The 18,204-nt window shown below is 43.4% G+C and overlaps 1 protein-coding gene across 4 annotated transcripts in view; it reads right to left on the bottom strand.

Moving 5' to 3' along the window:
- The window catches only part of TMPRSS6 (transmembrane serine protease 6), a 44,765-nt gene that overhangs the window by 12,152 nt on the left and 14,409 nt on the right, over positions 1 to 18,204 (bottom strand). For 3 of the 4 annotated variants that reach the window (XM_061639044.1, XM_061639043.1, XM_061639046.1), the window contains 6 exons: positions 10,200 to 10,241; positions 8,087 to 8,291; positions 6,980 to 7,116; positions 5,010 to 5,122; positions 4,422 to 4,531; positions 2,111 to 2,256 (listed from right to left, as the gene is read on the bottom strand). In XM_061639044.1, coding sequence (XP_061495028.1) covers positions 2,111 to 2,256; positions 4,422 to 4,531; positions 5,010 to 5,122; positions 6,980 to 7,116; positions 8,087 to 8,291; positions 10,200 to 10,241 — 753 coding nt within the window. The remainder of the gene's footprint in view (positions 1 to 2,110; positions 2,257 to 4,421; positions 4,532 to 5,009; positions 5,123 to 6,979; positions 7,117 to 8,086; positions 8,292 to 10,199; positions 10,242 to 18,204) is intronic. The other variant, XM_061639045.1, reaches the window with a different exon arrangement.

Raw genomic sequence — 18,204 nt, forward strand, 5'->3', positions numbered from 1 at the left:
GATGAATGTAAATGTCACCTTTGTCCAATTGGCCAGTTTCTACACACACTCTCACCCCTCTCTGACCATCCATCCAAGCAAGGAAAAGGCATTATCAGACTTCAAGGACACATTCCAGCCAAGCAAAAACATTCAAGGCCGATGGAAAGCAGATGAGGCGAGGGGTGTGCCCTGGAGAGAAGCGTTGTGGCTCAGGAAGGGATGTGGACAGGAGAAGGTCCTGAGAGCCAGACAGATGTTAGGATCTATGGATTATAATAGTATTTTGTGGAATTAAGCGTGTGCAGTAAACACTAAGCAGTAGCTACACTTCAGCTTGGTAGAAATTGCATTGAGAGTCTGGTATAAGAAAATAATAAACTAAGTTTATTGTAGGAACTACATTTACATAGAAAAACCTGCATCTGACTAACTAGATAGGCGAAGCTGCAGAAGGGATGTCTGCTGCATCTGTGCTCCTCCTCAGGGAGCCATGCTGGCAAGAAGAACAAAGGAAGACTGAGATCAGAGAAGGAGCAGGAAGGGAGATTAGTTTCCTCTGAGGGTATCAGTTTACACTTGAAAGGAAAGGTGGACTTAGGTAAGAGTGGACAGAACAGTCTAGGAATTTAGGAGGACTTCTCTTTACCTCTGCTTCCATGTAGCATGCACTCCCCTCCCAGGCTTCAAAGTTGAGTTGCACAGTCACATTTCCAACAATAGAGAGACCTGGAGGGCTTCATTTGGCCCCTTGGACTTGAGGTTCCCCATCAGTGCACTACAGGGTTTGATTTCCCTTAAATAAGAAAAACTATTAAACTAGTTTATGTTTTCAGAGCCAGCTGCAGGCCTGAGGGAGCCCTGGTCAACAGCCGTTTTGTGGATCCCCCTCTGTTGCTAGACCCTGGTGGGCTAGCTTGTCAGTGATGTCAAGCAGTAGTAGTGCTTTGAGCAGTGCAAGGTGCCTGGTGACCACCATTTCAATTTCTCACAATGCTTTAGAACAGCCTTTCCCAACTAGTGGGCCACCAGATGTTGTTGGACCACAATTCCCATCATTCCTGACCATTGGCAATGCTGGCTGAGGCTGATGGGAGTTGTGGTCCAGCAACACCTGGTGGCCCACTAGTTGGGAAAGGCTGCTTTAGAATGATGTGATATTGAGGGAATCTTGAGAAATTAAAATGGCGGTTAGATCCAGCCGCAGGTGCTGCCCAGAGTGTCAGATGGGGGGGTACTTAGGGGCCCCAGGGCAGGTATCAGCTGGATTGAGAGATATTTGCAGAAATAAAAACAAAACAAAAGGGGGAGGGGGATCCAAAAACAGCCCAATGAAGATTGAACATGCCTGGTGGACATGGGATGCTGATTGTCTTGGGGGGAAGGATGGAAAACTGGGGGTAGCAGGAGGGGGAGTGGAACAGGGTAGTTGCAATCCTGATCATGAAGCAGAAATATTGGGGTTGTATCCAAAGTAGTGGTATGTGAATGTTCCAGGATTTCTGCTTGTGCAATGGGATGTCCTCCCTCCCCCCCACATGTGCTCTGTGTCCCCCAGTCTGCTCCAGAGCATTGTGGGAACCCCTAGAATGGATTTAGGGGGAGGAGAAGGGGATGCATCAGTTGAATTCTGCCCTTGGTGTTCTTTGCTGAGTCCCTGGTTACTCATTGGACCAGCCTTTTTCAACCAGTGTGCCTCCAGATGTTGTCGGACCACAACTCCCATCAGCCTCAGCCAGCATTGCCAATGGTCAGGAAAGATGGGAGTTGTGGTCCAACAACATCTGGAGGCACTCTGGTTGGGAAAGGCTACATTAGACTGTCAGGCACAGCCATAGCAATAGGCCCTTGACATGTTAATTAATGGCTTGTTCTGACATTACACTGAAGACAGACACAAGCTGTCTCTACACATGTACAAGTATTTCTGCAAAAGTGTACACTTGTTGATTCGTACAGCTCAACTATTTGTGCACCCAGGTACACAGATTGTGCACTCATTAAATGTACCGTGTGAACACCCCTCAAGACAGCAAAGCTCCAAACAAAAGAGCATGATCAGATTTCTCTGTAACAGAGCTCCGTAACAGAGCTCCGCAATGAGCTGCTGAACTGCATGCTTTGTACTCACGGTCAGATTGATTATATAGGCTGTAAGCAGCCTGCACTCCAGGCCCGGTTAGGGAGATCTGAGACATGAAGCTGATGGTGATTCCAGCACTGGACACTACAGGAATCCTTTCAGCATAGGCTTGTAACGTCCGCAAGCCACACAACCTGGTGAAAACCAAAACAAGAAGAGCAGGCAGAATATCTCAAAGTCCAAAGTATTGCCTTCAACTAAAATGGGAATATGGGAGAAAAGATTTTATGACATTTGAGAAGTGGGAGTTCCTCAAAGGTCAAATTTAAGGCTGAGGTAGGAGACTGTGAGCTACCTGCTATTTTGATAATCTATGAAGCATTGCTCTATGGCAATAGGAAAGGGAAGGGGCGTAGCTTAGTGGTAGAACATCTGCTTTGCATGCAGAAGGTCCCATGTTCAATCCCTGGCATCTCCAGGTAGGGCTGGGTAAAACTCACTGCATGAAACTCTAGTGACCGGCTGTCAGTCAGTGTATTTAGGTCAATACCAAGCTAGATAGACAAATGGTCTGAGTCTGTATGAGGCAGATTCATATGTTTCAAGGTATTGGGGTAATTAAAATGCTGTGTATCTCCAAGACCCAGCCGCTAAGCATGGGTTATGGGTGGAGGACTGGCATCAAGAGTGCGCCCTGGAGCCTTGTATGCTGCCCGAGGATGCAAGATGCTGGCCCTAGACAGTTTAAAAACAGGAGGTGGATTTGGAACAGAACTGCTGAAAGAAGGATTGCCCTCCTGACATTCACTGTGATGATACTTCTGAAAATATTTGTTGTTGTTGTTATGTGCCTCCAAGTCGACTACGACTTATGGCGACCCTATGAATCAGTGACCTCCAAGAGCATCTGAAAATATAGAAGGAATGAATTATGAGCTGGTCAGTCCAAACTTGAGTTTGGATCACTTTTAGGATTGATCCACATGGAAGCAGCCCTCAAGTTAATTTAAGCAGCATAGCAAGGGAACCCCAAATGCTTTGGGTAGGTGCATCTCCTTTTTCCAGGTATGATTGCAAGTAAATTAGGAATGCTACCTTTTCTTCTGACAAAGGGCATTTCCAGGCTATTGCAGTTTTGCACAGATCCCATACATTTTGGGTAAATGTTGGTATGTGCTGTTTGCACATTAAGAGGGTACCTTCATAACCAACTACACAAAAGTGGATGCACTGTGATAAATAGCAAATGCTAAATAGCACTGTCTTGCAAAACAAATCTTCTCCCCCCCCTTCCAACCCGGCTTTTTTGCAGTAAGAAAAGTGATGGGAAACGACAGTGGAAAGTTGAAATTAGTAACGTCAGGAAAGGCATATACCCTCCACACAAATTCTGTGAAAACAAATCATGACGATTGCTCAATATATGCTTTGTGAGGAAGTGACCAGAGGTTCACCCTTCATCCAGACTTGGGACAAAACCATACACCCAGCATACTTTTCATTGTACAGTTTACAGATAAGCAGACCTACAAGGCAGTCTTTCTAGGACATTGTCACAAATTGCCACTTTGACAACTTTCCCAAATTTCAGCCAGCTACCACTTACCACTTTCCTTCTGGAAACAAAAAACCACATGGAGCATAAAATGCCCCAGTATTTACTACTCCAGCCAATGTTAGCAGATTGAGGTAGTAAAAACACCCCATCTTTTTTCTTTCATAGAAAAATGGTCAGGGACAGGTCAACAAAGTGCACTGGAGTCAAATGCACAGAAACATCCTATCTCCTCTGAATAAGGGTTTTCTGGCTCTGTATGTTTGGGTATGGTGAAGCACACCTCTTCTGACATACAGACACAAATAGTATCTGGAGTCAAAATATCACCCCACCATACACTGGAAATTGCACTGAGGTAGAAAGTATACCCCCAAAACAGTTAGTGTGACACACACACCCCAAGTCTGGATGAAGCAGTGTTATGCAAGACATTTAACAAGTGAGTTTTTTTCTTGATATGGAGATGTAATGAAAGAGGGAAAACTGCACCTCTTGAATTTCTGCCTGTCAAGCAGGTGTTACAAGTACAGAGACAGAAGAAGTGAAAGTACAGAAGATACGGCACATTAGAAGCAGATGGAGAGGATGTTTCCCAACAGCTGCCTTCTTGAGAGATGGGTTGCAGGGAAAACAAAAACAGAAGCCTTGGAGATCATTCCAACCCACTAAGAAATGAGCTGGAGTGTCTGTGAAGAAAGGGACATATTTATTTATTTGTTATTTAATTTCTATCCCACCTTTCCTCTGAAAAGGAGCCCAGGGTGGCTAAATAGTCATACCAAAGTGGTGGGATCTCCTTACCTTCTGTTCTGGATGGTCCATTGTCCTTGTGTACATGGGAGGTCATAGGTTTGTCTTCTGAGAGTGTAAGCATCAAACCAAAGGACAACACCATATTCCAGAGATGGGACCTGCAAAGATGGAAATGTTGTTGCCCATGTTGAACAGGGGTGAAGGACCTGTGGCCCTCTCAGTGTTGCTGGACTACAGCTCCCATCTTCCCTGAACATTGGCCATGGAGCTGATGGAGTCCAGCAACATCTGGAAGGCCACACCTTCCTCATCCCAAATGTTACGTAGCATGTCTGCATCGTGTTAGGTCAAGGGGCTTTGCCTATGGGCCTCAAACACAGAAATGAGAGCAACAGCATATGAGGGCGAGGGAACAGAACGGAGGGGGGAGTTTATATAAGCTTAGGGGGAAGAGAACCATGCACACTCCTCCCTGACCTGCTTGGAGAAAAGGGCAGGGTAGGAATGTCATCGTAAAAATTAAAAATAAGTGCATAATGCAATTGGGCTATTTTGGTCCAGAATTTAATTTATTGCTTAGGTGCAGAAGTACACACATAGTTCGGTTTCATCTAGGAAAGGACGAGAAGAGCTCACCATCATGTGCCAAGTGCACTGAGTATTGGGTGCGTAGTAACTGGGGTAGTAAGGTGTCTTGATGTTCCCTTGCACCTCTTGGCTTCCCTGCAGTGTCAGATTCATCTGGCAGGCTAAAAAGACAGAAATATTCCGACACCAGCTGACACACGCACACACACACACAGTTGCTTGTGTTCATTCTTCAGACCAGTGGAGACTGGTGGCTCCGGTGTCAGTGGAGCAGCGAATCTGCTCCAGGTTTAAGTCCAAACTTTCAAAGAGTGGTCTACCTTGCTGCTCCACTGACACTGGAGCCACCCGGCTGCACTGCTTCTGATTCAAAGTGAGGGGCTGCTCACAGGGCTGCTGTTAAACTAGACTGGGATAAGAGAGCTGCTTTGGTTGCACTGTCCCTCCGTATAGTCAGTGTGTGTGTGCCTGTGTGTGCACATGCACACATGCATGCGTGCCATGCCTGCTCACACAATTGAGGCATTTTACTTCCTTGTAAACCAGAAGGATAGGGCCCGCAATCCACTTATTTTCCTTTGTTTAACAGGGTAGGAAGTTGGCCCTCCAAAGATTGCTGGACTACAATTCCCATCATCCCTGATCTTTAGCCATGATGTCTGGGGCTGAAGGGAATTGGAATCTAACAACATCTGGTTCAAGATATTCCTGGTTAGGTAGCATAATGCCAATTTTGAGAGAGAATCCCTGTTGTGAATGTGATGATGTGAACACACAAGGCTGCCTTATGTCACTGGTCTGTCCAGCCCAATATTGTCCACTCTGACTGGCAACAGCAGCAGTTCTTCAAGAATCCCCCCCCCGGCCCCATTTCAACTGGAGATGCCAGGGATTGAACCTGGAGCCTTTTGCATGCAAAGCAGGTGCTCTACCACTGGGCTATGCCTGCCCAAGGCCCATCTATGTTAGAGTGAGGTAGATGTGACACCCAGAGGCTAACATGGATTATTACTGCACAATCTTCCCTCCCGAATAGTAGCCTTAATATAAGGTAGCAATTTGTCTTATTTCTGTTTATATAAAGGTTCACAGAATCATAGAATAGTAGAGTTAGAAGGGGCCTATAAGGCCATTGAGTCCACCCCCTGCTCAATGCAGGAATCCAAATCAAAGCATTCCCGACAGATAGCTTTCCAGCTGCCTCTTGAATGCCACCAGTGTCGGAGAGCCCACTACCTCTCTAGGTAATTGGTTCCATTGTCGTATGGCTCTAACAGTTAGGAAGTTTATCCTGATGTCCAGTTGAAATCTGGCTTCCTGCAACTTGAGCCCATTATTCCGTGTCCTGCACTCTGGGACGATTGAGAAGAGATCCCGGCCCTCCTCTATGTGACAACCTTTCATGTACTTGAAGAGTGCTATCGTATCTCCCCTCAGTCTTCTCTTCTCCAGGCTAAACATGCCCAGTTCTTTCAGTCTCTCCTCATAGGGCTTTGTTTCCAGTCCCCTGATCATCCTTGTTGCCCTCCTCTGAACCTGTTCCAGTTTGTCGGCATCCTTCTTGAAGTGTGGAGACCAGACTGGACGCAGTATTCAAGATGAGGCCTAACCAGTGCTGAATGGAGGGGAACTAATACTTCACATGATTGGAAACTATACTTCTGTTAATGCAGCCTAATATAGAGTTTGCCTAAAAGTGGAACTCTGTCAATAAAATGGCGCCCGACACCTGAAAAATGCTGTAAAAGTGGAACAAGAGTCGTATGAGTGGGGCCTTACTCTAATTGGAAACTGCCGTATTAGCGGAACCCCGAAAAGCAGGCCGCCGAAAAGCGGGGGCCTACTGTACTGTATATTAGGCAGCCATTATGGTACATCTCAGATAATGATGTTGGCTGCTGAAGTGGTAAAACAGACATATCTGTGATGGGTGATAGTTGGCCAAGGGGGCGAACGGTCTGACAAGGGCTCTCTGAATTTTCTCTCTGTTATGCAGACCTGTCGGGATCCTTGCTCACCTTCAACAGGCACAGCCTGCGCCGAGAGTATGAAAGGATCGTAGTAGCTGTACATCCCCTTCTTCCATACCACAGACATGATGGGACCTGAAGACAGGACTTCTGCCATGGGTTCCTGGCGGCTGCAGCCGTACAGTCTGGGGCAGAGAGTGAAAAGGGAGGAGGGGTGTGTATTGACAAGGTGGGAAGATGCAGAGGGAGGATGAATGGGGCTTTGAAATGGGAATATGAGACAGAAGGAGGTGAAAAGAAGGAAGGGAAGCAGTGGCGGCTGAGAGCTCAATGTCAGTGGGGCAGCGGAATTCATCCGGGTTTTTGCCTGAACTTTCAAGGAGTGCTTGGACAGCTCCTTGAAAGTTCGGACTAAAACTTGGAGTGGATTCCACTGCCTCATTGACATGGAGCCATCAGCTGACAATGAAAGGAAGCTTTTTGGGGCCATTACCCAGGTGTGTTGCTGAAATAATCACTGATATTGTGAAGACTAGCAAAGCAGAGGAAGTTATGGGTAAGAGATGGGCAATAAGTGATGGGTGTATCCTGCCTGGATGGATGACTGCCTAGCAACAATACGTACAGTACCTTGAGCCCCATGGTGGGAAAAAACAGGATATAAATGAAGTACCAAATAAATACATTAATAAAATATTGTTGGGGAAAACCAAATGAAGGCTATGGGGAAAGGACATGTAGTCATGCTGAACTGGGAAGCTTCACCCCTTTTTCAAACATCTCTCTGTCATCAAGAGGGCTAGAAACTAGGGTGTTTTTTTAAGGGGATTGTTTTTTTAAAGTGGGTTCTGTATTCTAGTTAGATTCTCCTAGCACAAATGATAATAACAGGCTATAACTCTTGGATTACTATTACATCTAACACAATTGTGGCTTGTTTGAGCAAAACAAACCACAATCCCTTGGTTAAAACATAACATTAAGCCAAGAGGATCATGGCTTGTTGCTCATAGCTATACTACGGGAGGAGCAAAGTTGGAGCTATCTGCTTGTTCACGGTAAGCCATTAACCATGGCTTACCATGATGTGCAAACCGACCCTGAGATTCCACTTCCCCATGCCATTCAGGCTGATATGACATCCAAGCTACCTACGAAGTGATGAGTCGCTTCTCCAGTGGTCCAGCTGCATCATACATGGCCAATCGGTCTCTGCATTCTGAGAGGGTCCATTCTAGGTGCAGCTTGATCATGTGGCCCTTGGGGCCGTGGAGATGCCAAAGACAGCTGGAGGCGAGGTAGTCTGGGCCCTTCAGCTTGATCACTGCATCTTCTCTGATGTAGCTGTATCTGTAGCAACCTGAGCAGGTAAAAAGCAAAACAAGACAAACCTGCAGAGTCCCACTAGATTGGGGGAAAAGGTGTCTTGAAGGAAAGGCTTTTTACAGAGCAATCATCTATGTGTGTACTCAGAAGTAAGTCCCATTGAGTTCAGTGGTAATTACTCCCTGGAAAGTGGGTGTAGGATTGCAGCCTTATGTTATCTTAAAAAACTCTTCATCCATAGGAGAGACCACTGCAAAATATAACAGTAGGGGTTTAAGTTCTGTATTAAGTCCAGGTACTTTTAATGCGATCTTAATTTATTCCACGTCTGGTTCTTCAGTTGCACCACTCTCCTCTCAGCTAATTAAAGTGTTGCTAGCCATCTCAATCCTCTTCATCCCCAAACTGTGCTCAGGGTCCATCCCAAAGTTAAGCCCTTTTGTCCTGGAGATTTCAATGGAAAAAAAGTAAAGCATATGCTGAAATCTCCCATGGAAATCAATGGGATTTTTAAAACATGCTTTACTTTGACTGAACAGTGCTCTTTATTTCTGCTCATTTCTGACCTGCTTCATACACTACATTTTTACAGCTTTGAACTTAAGAATGTTTGGGTGGATCCTCAAACTATGGCCATCTGCCTCACATTTCATATTACATGTAATGCCAGGTGTGGGGCAGACATGGATGTGGCTACAAAGGGGGAAAAATGGGAGTTTAAAGGGAGCTCCTAATTGTTCCTTTGCAAGTGGATGTATAGTGTAGGCTGATGCTCCTTTTTAAAAGATGTCAAAGGGGCTCCCTGTAACTGCTGATCAGCTGAGTGGCATTTACATCAAGCCTCTGTGAAAGTGCACTCCAAGTGCTAATCAGCTGATTGGTGCTGAAAGTGTGTCTTCAAAGGAGGTAGCTGTAACCACCAATCAGAGGTTACAGTGACCGCCTTTGAACTTTGACAGGTATCAGACACCTGAAGTCATTATGATGGTGGGTAGCCACCCACCCGTCAATCACCTGCTGGCTAGATCCAATTTTCCACCCCAAGGATATAAGCACAAACAATAAGCAAACAAATATACACAGGCACAGACTCCATATGGATGTCAGCTAAACTACAGTTTAGCATGATATGAACAAGCCTAGCCTCCTCCTGGGATTGTGTGCTCTCTCTTCCCCTCTCCTACTCCTCCCATGTTGTGAGGAGGAAGAGTTCAGAAGCTTTTGCTTTTAATTAACCATGGTTTTGTGTCATCTGGAGTTAAAATATTTGTTAACATTAATATTTCTGAAGCAGGCTAGTTTAAATTACCCATAAACACGGTTCCCAACATGGACAACATGGACAACATGGGAAGCAGCGATTCACTAAAAGTGGAAACAAAAGCTTCTGAACTCCTCTTCTTGGCTGTACAAGATTAAGATAGGAGAGTGGGAGCACACAAGCCTGGAAGGAGGATAGGCTAATTCATGTTATGCTCAATCATGGTGTAGTGTAACTTCCAAATGCAGCCACCCACCCACACCCACACACACAGGTGATAAATGTATACAGGAATCGTCTCTAAGATGATTAGACGCTCTTCATCTCATTTGAAAAATGTATGTCTTGCATATATTGCATTCCCACAGCAAACTCCAGGCCTTCCCTGCCGTTAGAGGTATTAAAAACAGGATCAATAACAAAATGATTATGATGATACTCTTCTCCATCAAAGATGGGCCCAAAGATGCTATCAAGAACCAGATAAAACAGCAGTACACAATACAAAGTGTAATGATAATATACAGTATAAGAACATAACATATAAACCTGAATCTGAATGAATAGTTTTAATCTCAGTTTCTGATGTCACATTGATTTATTGGTTTTCTATGAAACACACACACACACACACACTTCAGTGCAACAAACATAAAAATAAGGGAGAAATAAACAGCCTACCCAATGTGGATTTCAGGACTATTATGTCTTTCACACTGGATTCTGTCAGAAAAAAAATACATAAAAAAGACAAACAAATGAGATCCTGCAAGACCAAAAAATTAAAAATGCTAGAAAGATCCATTCCATCCATGTCCAGCTTCCTTTTCCGTTGCACACTAGGCACACCACAAGCTCCCTCTCTCTCCCCATTATCAGTAATGGCCTGATTTTGACAGAATGCCAAAACATAGTTTAGCACTATACATATGAGACTGCTCAAGCACTCCCAGTCTCTTCCTCTCTCCTCCTCCTCCTGTGCACACCAGAGAAGGAGATTTGAAGTACATGGTTTCAGTTTTGAACTAACTTTTGTTTGTATGTCCAAACTAGGAAGCAAGCTCAGTGCCAACAGGTGGCCAGGTTGGGCACTGGCTGATAGCCCCTGCAGCTAAGAGGGGCCCCTGCTGCTGGGGATGGGTGGGTGTAGTTCCTGCTCCACAATCTGCACTGACATTGGGTTGTGGAGCATGCACTCTGCTACCCGAAGCTGGTGTGGATCACAGAGTGGGAGACACTCTCCCAGGCAAACCCCCTTGCTGCTGTCATAGGCTGGCCTCACTACTTCCCACATGGCACTATCACTTCTGGGGGCTTAAATAGCCCTGGCTGCATCAGTGATGACAGGAATGCACACACAGTGCACTAATGCACTGGCATGACTGGCCTATTTACACTACTGTCTCCACCTTTGAGGGCCCACTGCAGTCTGGTGCCAGCCCTGCTAGGAAGAATGGTTAGTTTTGATTTATGGAACAAACCAGGGTCAGAAACCACATGTTTCATCTTGGCTTGTTTTAATAAACCATAGTTTAAGCTAACCACAGTTTGTCTTTGTCAAATGTAATGACAAACGTAGTTCAAGCCCCAAAGTGGATGCTTTTTATTTCCTCCTGTTGGCAGTGCCAGAGAAGGGAGAGGGGATGTGCATGTGAACCTGAAGCTTGTCCAAACTGACTTGTGCAGCACTAAACTGGAGAGGGAGCAACCTTGAAAGATGCATTCCTGTGGGGGTAATGTGATGGGGCCACATACTAACTGTGGGCAGGCTTGAAGCCAAAAGTAGATGGGGCACCTCCTTTTATCTCTTTCTGGCAAAAATAAGGTGGCCTACCTTGCACAAGCAAGCATGCTTTGCCCTCGTGCAAAGGCACTACTGGATACAACCCAATAAAAATAGTAGAATGAATAAACAATACAAAATAATTTGCAACAAAAACAAAAACAGGCATCTGAAAATAGCAGCCAAGTTAAAAGTAGAATCCAGCAGTTTAGGAGTCTCTAAAATCACACATGAAAAGCATGCTGAAAAACTTGAACAGATGTCTAAAAACAAACAGAAAAGGGGGACTGGCAGATCTCCATGACGAGGGCATGCCACAGTGTTTTATATGTTTCATGAAAAAAAAGTAAGTAGAACAGAAGAAACTCAAGTGCCAAAGGAACAATCTGGAAATATGGATCTACTTCACAGGGTAATGGTATTGTTATGAGCAAGAGAGAGAAAAATGACCTCTGCCCAGCTGGGAGCAAATGTTTACAGCCAAACTGCATGTCATGCAGCGGATCCATGAGAAGATCCCTTCCCTTTCTTTTTAACTGTAATGCAGATGGGGAGGAGCATGGGCATTTGCTTGCAGCAGTGAAGATGGGGGGGTGCTTAATCATTTTCTCCATGACATTTCATGCCCCACCTCACAAGCTTCTGTTCGGCTAGATGGGAGGGGGCGGGAAATACAAATAGAGTTTACCCTCCTTGTGGGCTAACAGCAGCTGGTTGAGGGCGTAAATGGCATGGAGTAAAGGGTTAAACACGCTTCCCCACTACCACTACAGTAAACAAATTGGTAGCCCACTGCAGCTACATTTCAGTGAAAAATAAGAGATTGAATCACAGAGTTCTTGTATAATGTGTTGTTTGACACTTACCCACCTATAAAAATGGGCAAATCTGTCAGTTAGAATACATGCCACTTTCACAGGTTTTTACCTCTCAACATAAGTATTTCAATGCATTTTTATTTTAAAAAACTCATTTCAGTGTTATTTTCTCTCCGAGTATGTATTTAAATGCACACTTTGATACATTTAAACTGCTGAGAACTATGTTGCAATATTTGGAGAAGCACAGAAAGCTAGCAAATAGCTAAATTCTGATCTGTACATTAGCATCGAGAAGTATGAATCAGGTCATTTTGTACAGAAATTCACAAAGACTGAATTGCTCAAGCATCCTTCATAGTTACCTTGGCTTTTCAACTATGGGAAGGGCCGTAGCTCAGTGGAGCACAAACTTTGCATGCCAAACATCCCAAGTTCAGTCTCCAGCTAAGGCTGTGAAAGACCCTTGTCTGAAATCCTAAAGAGCCACTGCCAGTCAGTGCAGATAGACAGTAGTAAACTAGATAAACCAATTACCTGCCTTGGCATTAGGCAGTCCCATACGTTTTATAGCTTGGAACCATCCATAGCAGGGGTTCCCAAACTGTGGTCTGTACGCTGCATTAAAGTGTTCCATGGCGTGTCTGTGGATTTGTGGTTGAAGATGGGAGATGGCACATCCATCGCATTGAATATTCATAGCGATTTTTCCCTTTTCCATATTGATTTTTAATTGTATTTTTATCACTTATTTCTTATATTTTATTTTATTGTATTACAGTTTGAATTCTATGAAATTACAATTACTACAAAAGGCAGAAGAATTGCTAACTTGTCCACCAAGGCTGTCAACAATTTGCAAATGATCCATGGGGGGAAATGTTTGGAAGCCACTGTTCTATAGTATCAGTGCTCAAATCTGACATCTAACCTGAACTGACACCATCTACAACTTGTCCCATTTTTCAGTGGACCTTTTTCCCTCTGCCATGAACTCCTCTCTCCCACTCGCTCATCTGGAATCTCACAACTTCTTTAGTTAATTCCTTGTCTCCCTGTGCATCTCTCCTAATAACTTGGCCATCACAACTAGCCTTCCGAGCTAAATTTGCAACGAAATACTTCGGGGGGGGCTCACATAAGACATATCCCCCCAGGAACATCCAGCACAGCTGTCTTTTGTACTGCAGCACTAAACAGGATGCATGTTAAAAACTGGACCATGTTCTACTGTTTTTAAATGATTAACAACTACCACTACCACTACTACTATTGTTATTAGCACAATATTCTTCCATAGCATCTCTGCCACCCATACTAACCCAGCATTAGAGCTCCTTGGTCTGCAATGTGGACCAGAAGAAATTAGGATGAAGGCCCATCATCTTGCAGCCACAGCTGTCTACAACTATAACACGGACAATGGAGAAACAAGTTGCCATATTATTGGAGTCCATGGCCCTATTTACACATTACTCATGTGTAGGCAAAGGCAGATGGTGGTTCCATGTCAGTGGGGCAGTGGAATCCGCTCCAGATTTTAGTCTGAGTTTTCAAGGACCTGTTCTGTGCCTGATAGTCACTGCTTTTACCAATCTGTTTTTCCCCTTCACAATATATATATATATATCACTATCGATATTTTAAAAAGAAATATTGATAAATGAAAGGAAATATCAATAAAAATATCATTTTTAATATTGATATTTTAGAGGCAGTTTTTTTTTTAAAAAAACAACAATTTTCCAAAATAGCCATGGGAATCACTATTTAAAAATCCAACCAACAATTTATTTATTTATTTAATTATTTGACTTATATCCCACCCTTCCTCCCAATAGGAGCTCAATGATAGAGAATAAGAGAATTAATGGAAAACACAGCACCAAATCCAAATTGGGGGGATTATAGGACATGCCTAGTTAGCTGTATTTGTTTTTAAAGTTTCCTTGATTTTATTGTTGTTTTTAATGATGGTGGGTTTATGCACATTTGTTTTTAATTGGCTTGTGGAGTTTAGCTGTGCTACAATTTTATTTGTACACCACCTGCAGAGTTCTTTGATTAAGCAGTTTATAAATCTTGTAAATAAATAAAGGGTGGGAGCATCAATGCAGCCTTGCTCCTGCATCAAAACGCACAGTAGCACCCAGCACACAGATGATGCATAAACATTGCCCTATTCAGAAATCTCTACTACAAGATATAAAGTGTTCCCTCTGAACTGAATAAGCACATGCTGCATCGAAGCAAGAGGCAGGGAAGGAAGTGGGAAGAAAACAAACCTAAGGTGAGTGATGCACAGTGCAAGAGACACTGAGCTGCTCTTTACTGTCAGATGGTTTTGACAAGAGAAATGAAAGGAAAAGACAATTAACATTTTGTTTTGTTTTGTTTTGACAGCTTGGTATGAATAGAGTAAAAAGGAGTGGAGGAGGTGGAAAATGCACCCAGATATAGGCCTACAGAGATGAGCAAGCAGAGAAGAAATGCTTCTGTGATTTAGTGGTGCTTCAGGACTAGAGGAACATAGGAAGCTATCTTATACCAAGTCAGTCCATTGGTCATCTAGCTCAGTTTTGACAATGCTGACTGCCAGCACCACAGCTGTTTGGGGTTTCAGGTAGGCATCTCTCCCAGCCCTACCTGGAGATGCTGGGGACTGAGCCTGGGTCTCTGCATGCAAGGCAAATGCCCTAGCACTAAGCTATGGACCAAGCTCTTTAGCATTGCTGAATTGTTGCCTTGTGCAAAGAGCTGGAAATAGAAATTGAGCATGTGGTCCCACGCTGTACCCAACACAGCAATCTCATAATGTTCCATCCCCATTGTTGTTATGTGCCTCCAAGTCGATTACAACTTCTGGCAACCCTATGAATCAGCAACCTCCAAGAGCATCTGTCATGATCCACCTGGTTCAGATCTTGTAAGTTCAGGTCTGCAGCTTCCTTTATGGAATCAATCCATCTCTTGTTTGGCCTTCCTCTTTTTCTACTCGCTTCTGTTTTTCCCAGCATTATTGTCTTTTCCAGTGAATCATGTCTTCTCATTATGTGTCCAAAGTATGATAACCTCAGTTTCATCATTTTAGCTTCTAATGGTAGTTCTGGTTTAATTTGTTCTAACACCAATTATTGGTCTTCTTCGCAGTCCATGGTATGCGCAAAGCTCTCTTCCAACACCACATTTCAAATGAGTTGATTTTTCTCTTATCCCCTTTTTTCACTGTCCACCTTTCACGTCCATACATAGAGTTTGGGAATACCATGGTCTGAATGATCCTGACTTTAGTGTTCAGTGATACATCTTTGCATTTGAGGACCTTTTCTAGTTCTCTCATAGCTGCCCTCCCCAGTCCTAGCCTTCTTCTGATTTCTTGACTATTGTCTCCATTTTGGTTAATGACTGTGCCGAGGTATTGATAATCCATCCCCATAGCAAAGGCAAAAACATTCCTGAGGTGGGACTAGCAACCTTCTACCAAGATCCTGGTATTTATTCAGGATTATGTCCCATTCTGTTCAGTAGTACCTACATCCACAGAAGTCTACATTGAACTGGTAGCCTTCAATCTCAGGATAGGCAGATCAGACTGTTTTCAGTCACTGTCACTTTCATGTGTGTTCTGTCATGCATTCTGCCTCATTTCCCCATTAATCTTTTTTTATTTTTTTTTAAAAATCTCATTTAAATATCAATACTTTTGAATGTATTTCCTCTTAAAATACACACTCCTAAACATTTTAGTCTCAAAATATGCACTCCTAAACGCATATTGATACATTTTATTGAGCCAAAAACGACTTGCAACATTCACAGAAGTGTGAAATTACTAGCTATGTTGCAGTCTGTACATTTGTCTGGGAGGTGTGGATGAGGTCAGTTCATATTAGAGTTGGCAAAAGCTGAGTTCCTCAAGCATCCCTCCTTCAGTCAGGAAGGCCTCCCTTTTGGTATGATGCCATGAAGATCCTGCTTCTCCCAAAATTGGTGGAATTGGCTCTTTAGTTAATCATTTCATGCAATGGCTTCCTGCTTCTATTTATTCATTCTTTTTTTTTAAAAAAAGAAATGTTTATTTTGTGTACTTATGCTTTAGCTGTAATTAGACAAATTACAGCTAAGTGCTATAGTATTAATAGTTTTTTATTTCAAAAAAGATAAACGCCAACTATAGCACAGTTATGATAACTGATAAACAAAATCCAACCTTACAATGGCAATAATCAGAAAGAAAATGGTAAAATGTGCCCAATTATAGGAGTGAATAAATATCCTAAATATCACTCCAGATGTCAAAGTCACACCTCGGAGAAAAGCCAGAAGGGTAATGCTATGGTGATCTATGTTGTGTTGCTTTTCACTTCTTTTAGAAAATTGGATTTAATGAGCACCCAGATGAAATGGAAGAAGCAAGGAGAAACAACAGGAGAAAAATGTTATGATAATAACATTATATAGAAGATGCCCCATAAAAAGTGTGTGAATGAAGAGAGTGACATTCCAGAGTCAACACTTAATGTGGAAGCACCTAATGTAAGGTCTGCTCAGTCTAGCAGGGCTGTGTGACCTCAGCATTCTACACCATTAATTCAAATTCTGTGCAAAAATTGCTTATTTCTGCAACCTGTATAAATTATGCAAAGTAAGCAATTTTGCATACATTTGCTTATTTTCTATATTTTATTCTGCTAGCCATGGAGGGAGGCAAAAAGCTTTGCATGGCACTGAAGTCCCCACCTCTCCCTGAATGCCAAAACTTTTATGAAGCACCCGACTTTGAAGATTGTGGCAGATGCTGCCTACATATTTTCAGAACCTCTTTTTTTTTAAGTATAGCTAAAGATTTGCTTTCTAAATGTTGAGATGCTGAGATTCTCAGGAAAATGCTCTCTCAAAAACATATTGTGCTATTTTCTCCTCTTGAGGAAATCAGTCGTGAATTATTCACATCCTTAACTGACCCAACATAAAAGTAGATGGGACCCGTACACCTTTAATTGTTGGGTACAATTTTTTCTACCCAGTGAATACAACCCAAAAGAATGCAAGAACATTCTAGTCACACCCTTGCAGGAGAAGGAATAACCAGATCCTCTGCCGTCCTTTGCATCTGGCTACCTTACGGTCAGAACCAAATCTCATGGCACATGTGTGGCTGTCACCAGAAGCAGCAATCCTATTATTCCTCTTCTTCCATCACCAGTCAATATGATCTAGGGCAGCGGTAAGAGATCTCCATCCTCTGGACCATATAAGGCCACCAGCTCTTCCCATTTGGCCCATGAGACTATTTTAGCCAAGCCATATTATTATTATTATTATTATTTATTTCATTTCTAAACCGCCCATAGCTAATAGCTCTCTGGGCGGTGTACAAAACAAGATTAAAATACAATATCCACCTGCGTTACGCCTGGCATCTAGGCCTTGGCTAAAAAGGAGTTTGCAGATGGCTGCAAAGGCCTGTGCATGGGGCTTTGCAAGCGCTGACAGTCAGCTGATCCTTGGGGCTTGGAAAGTGCTGTCACTGTGCTTATTTAAGAATGGTGCATTTCGCCCCCTTTTCCCCATTCTTTTGTCTGCAGGTGGAAGGTGTCTTCTACATGAATGATCCTTTAGAGAAGTTAAGGAAGAGTTAAGAAATTCATGCTGAGGCAAGGTAAGTGTGTGCTGTTCTTGCCCAGTCTCTTTGGTTTCCGTTGTGCCTGGAATCCCAATAATTGGCTGATAGTCAGGGCTTGCAAAGCATTACCTAGGGGGCTTTGCAAGTACTGGTTATTAGCTGATTGTTGGGGCCTGCAAAACACTGTGTACGGGTTTTACAAGTAGCAATGATGATAAGCTGATCCCTCGGGGTTTGCAAACTGCTGTGCAGATCATTGTAGTATCAAGTGACAGGTCCACCCACCAATCAACCTTGGCCTACAGGGGTTGGGGTGCAATTCCCCACCTCTGATGCAGAGTTCAGTCAAAATGCGGACCATATAGATGTCACCTCCCTGTATGTAGATAGCAAAATGGGGGAGACCATTTCAGCAGCGTTTTCTGGATTGGGATAAATTCAGGATTGGGGTGAAACTCA

This window comes from Rhineura floridana, chromosome 8 (genome assembly GCF_030035675.1).
Source record: "Rhineura floridana isolate rRhiFlo1 chromosome 8, rRhiFlo1.hap2, whole genome shotgun sequence".
NCBI classification, from domain to species: domain Eukaryota; kingdom Metazoa; phylum Chordata; class Lepidosauria; order Squamata; family Rhineuridae; genus Rhineura; species Rhineura floridana.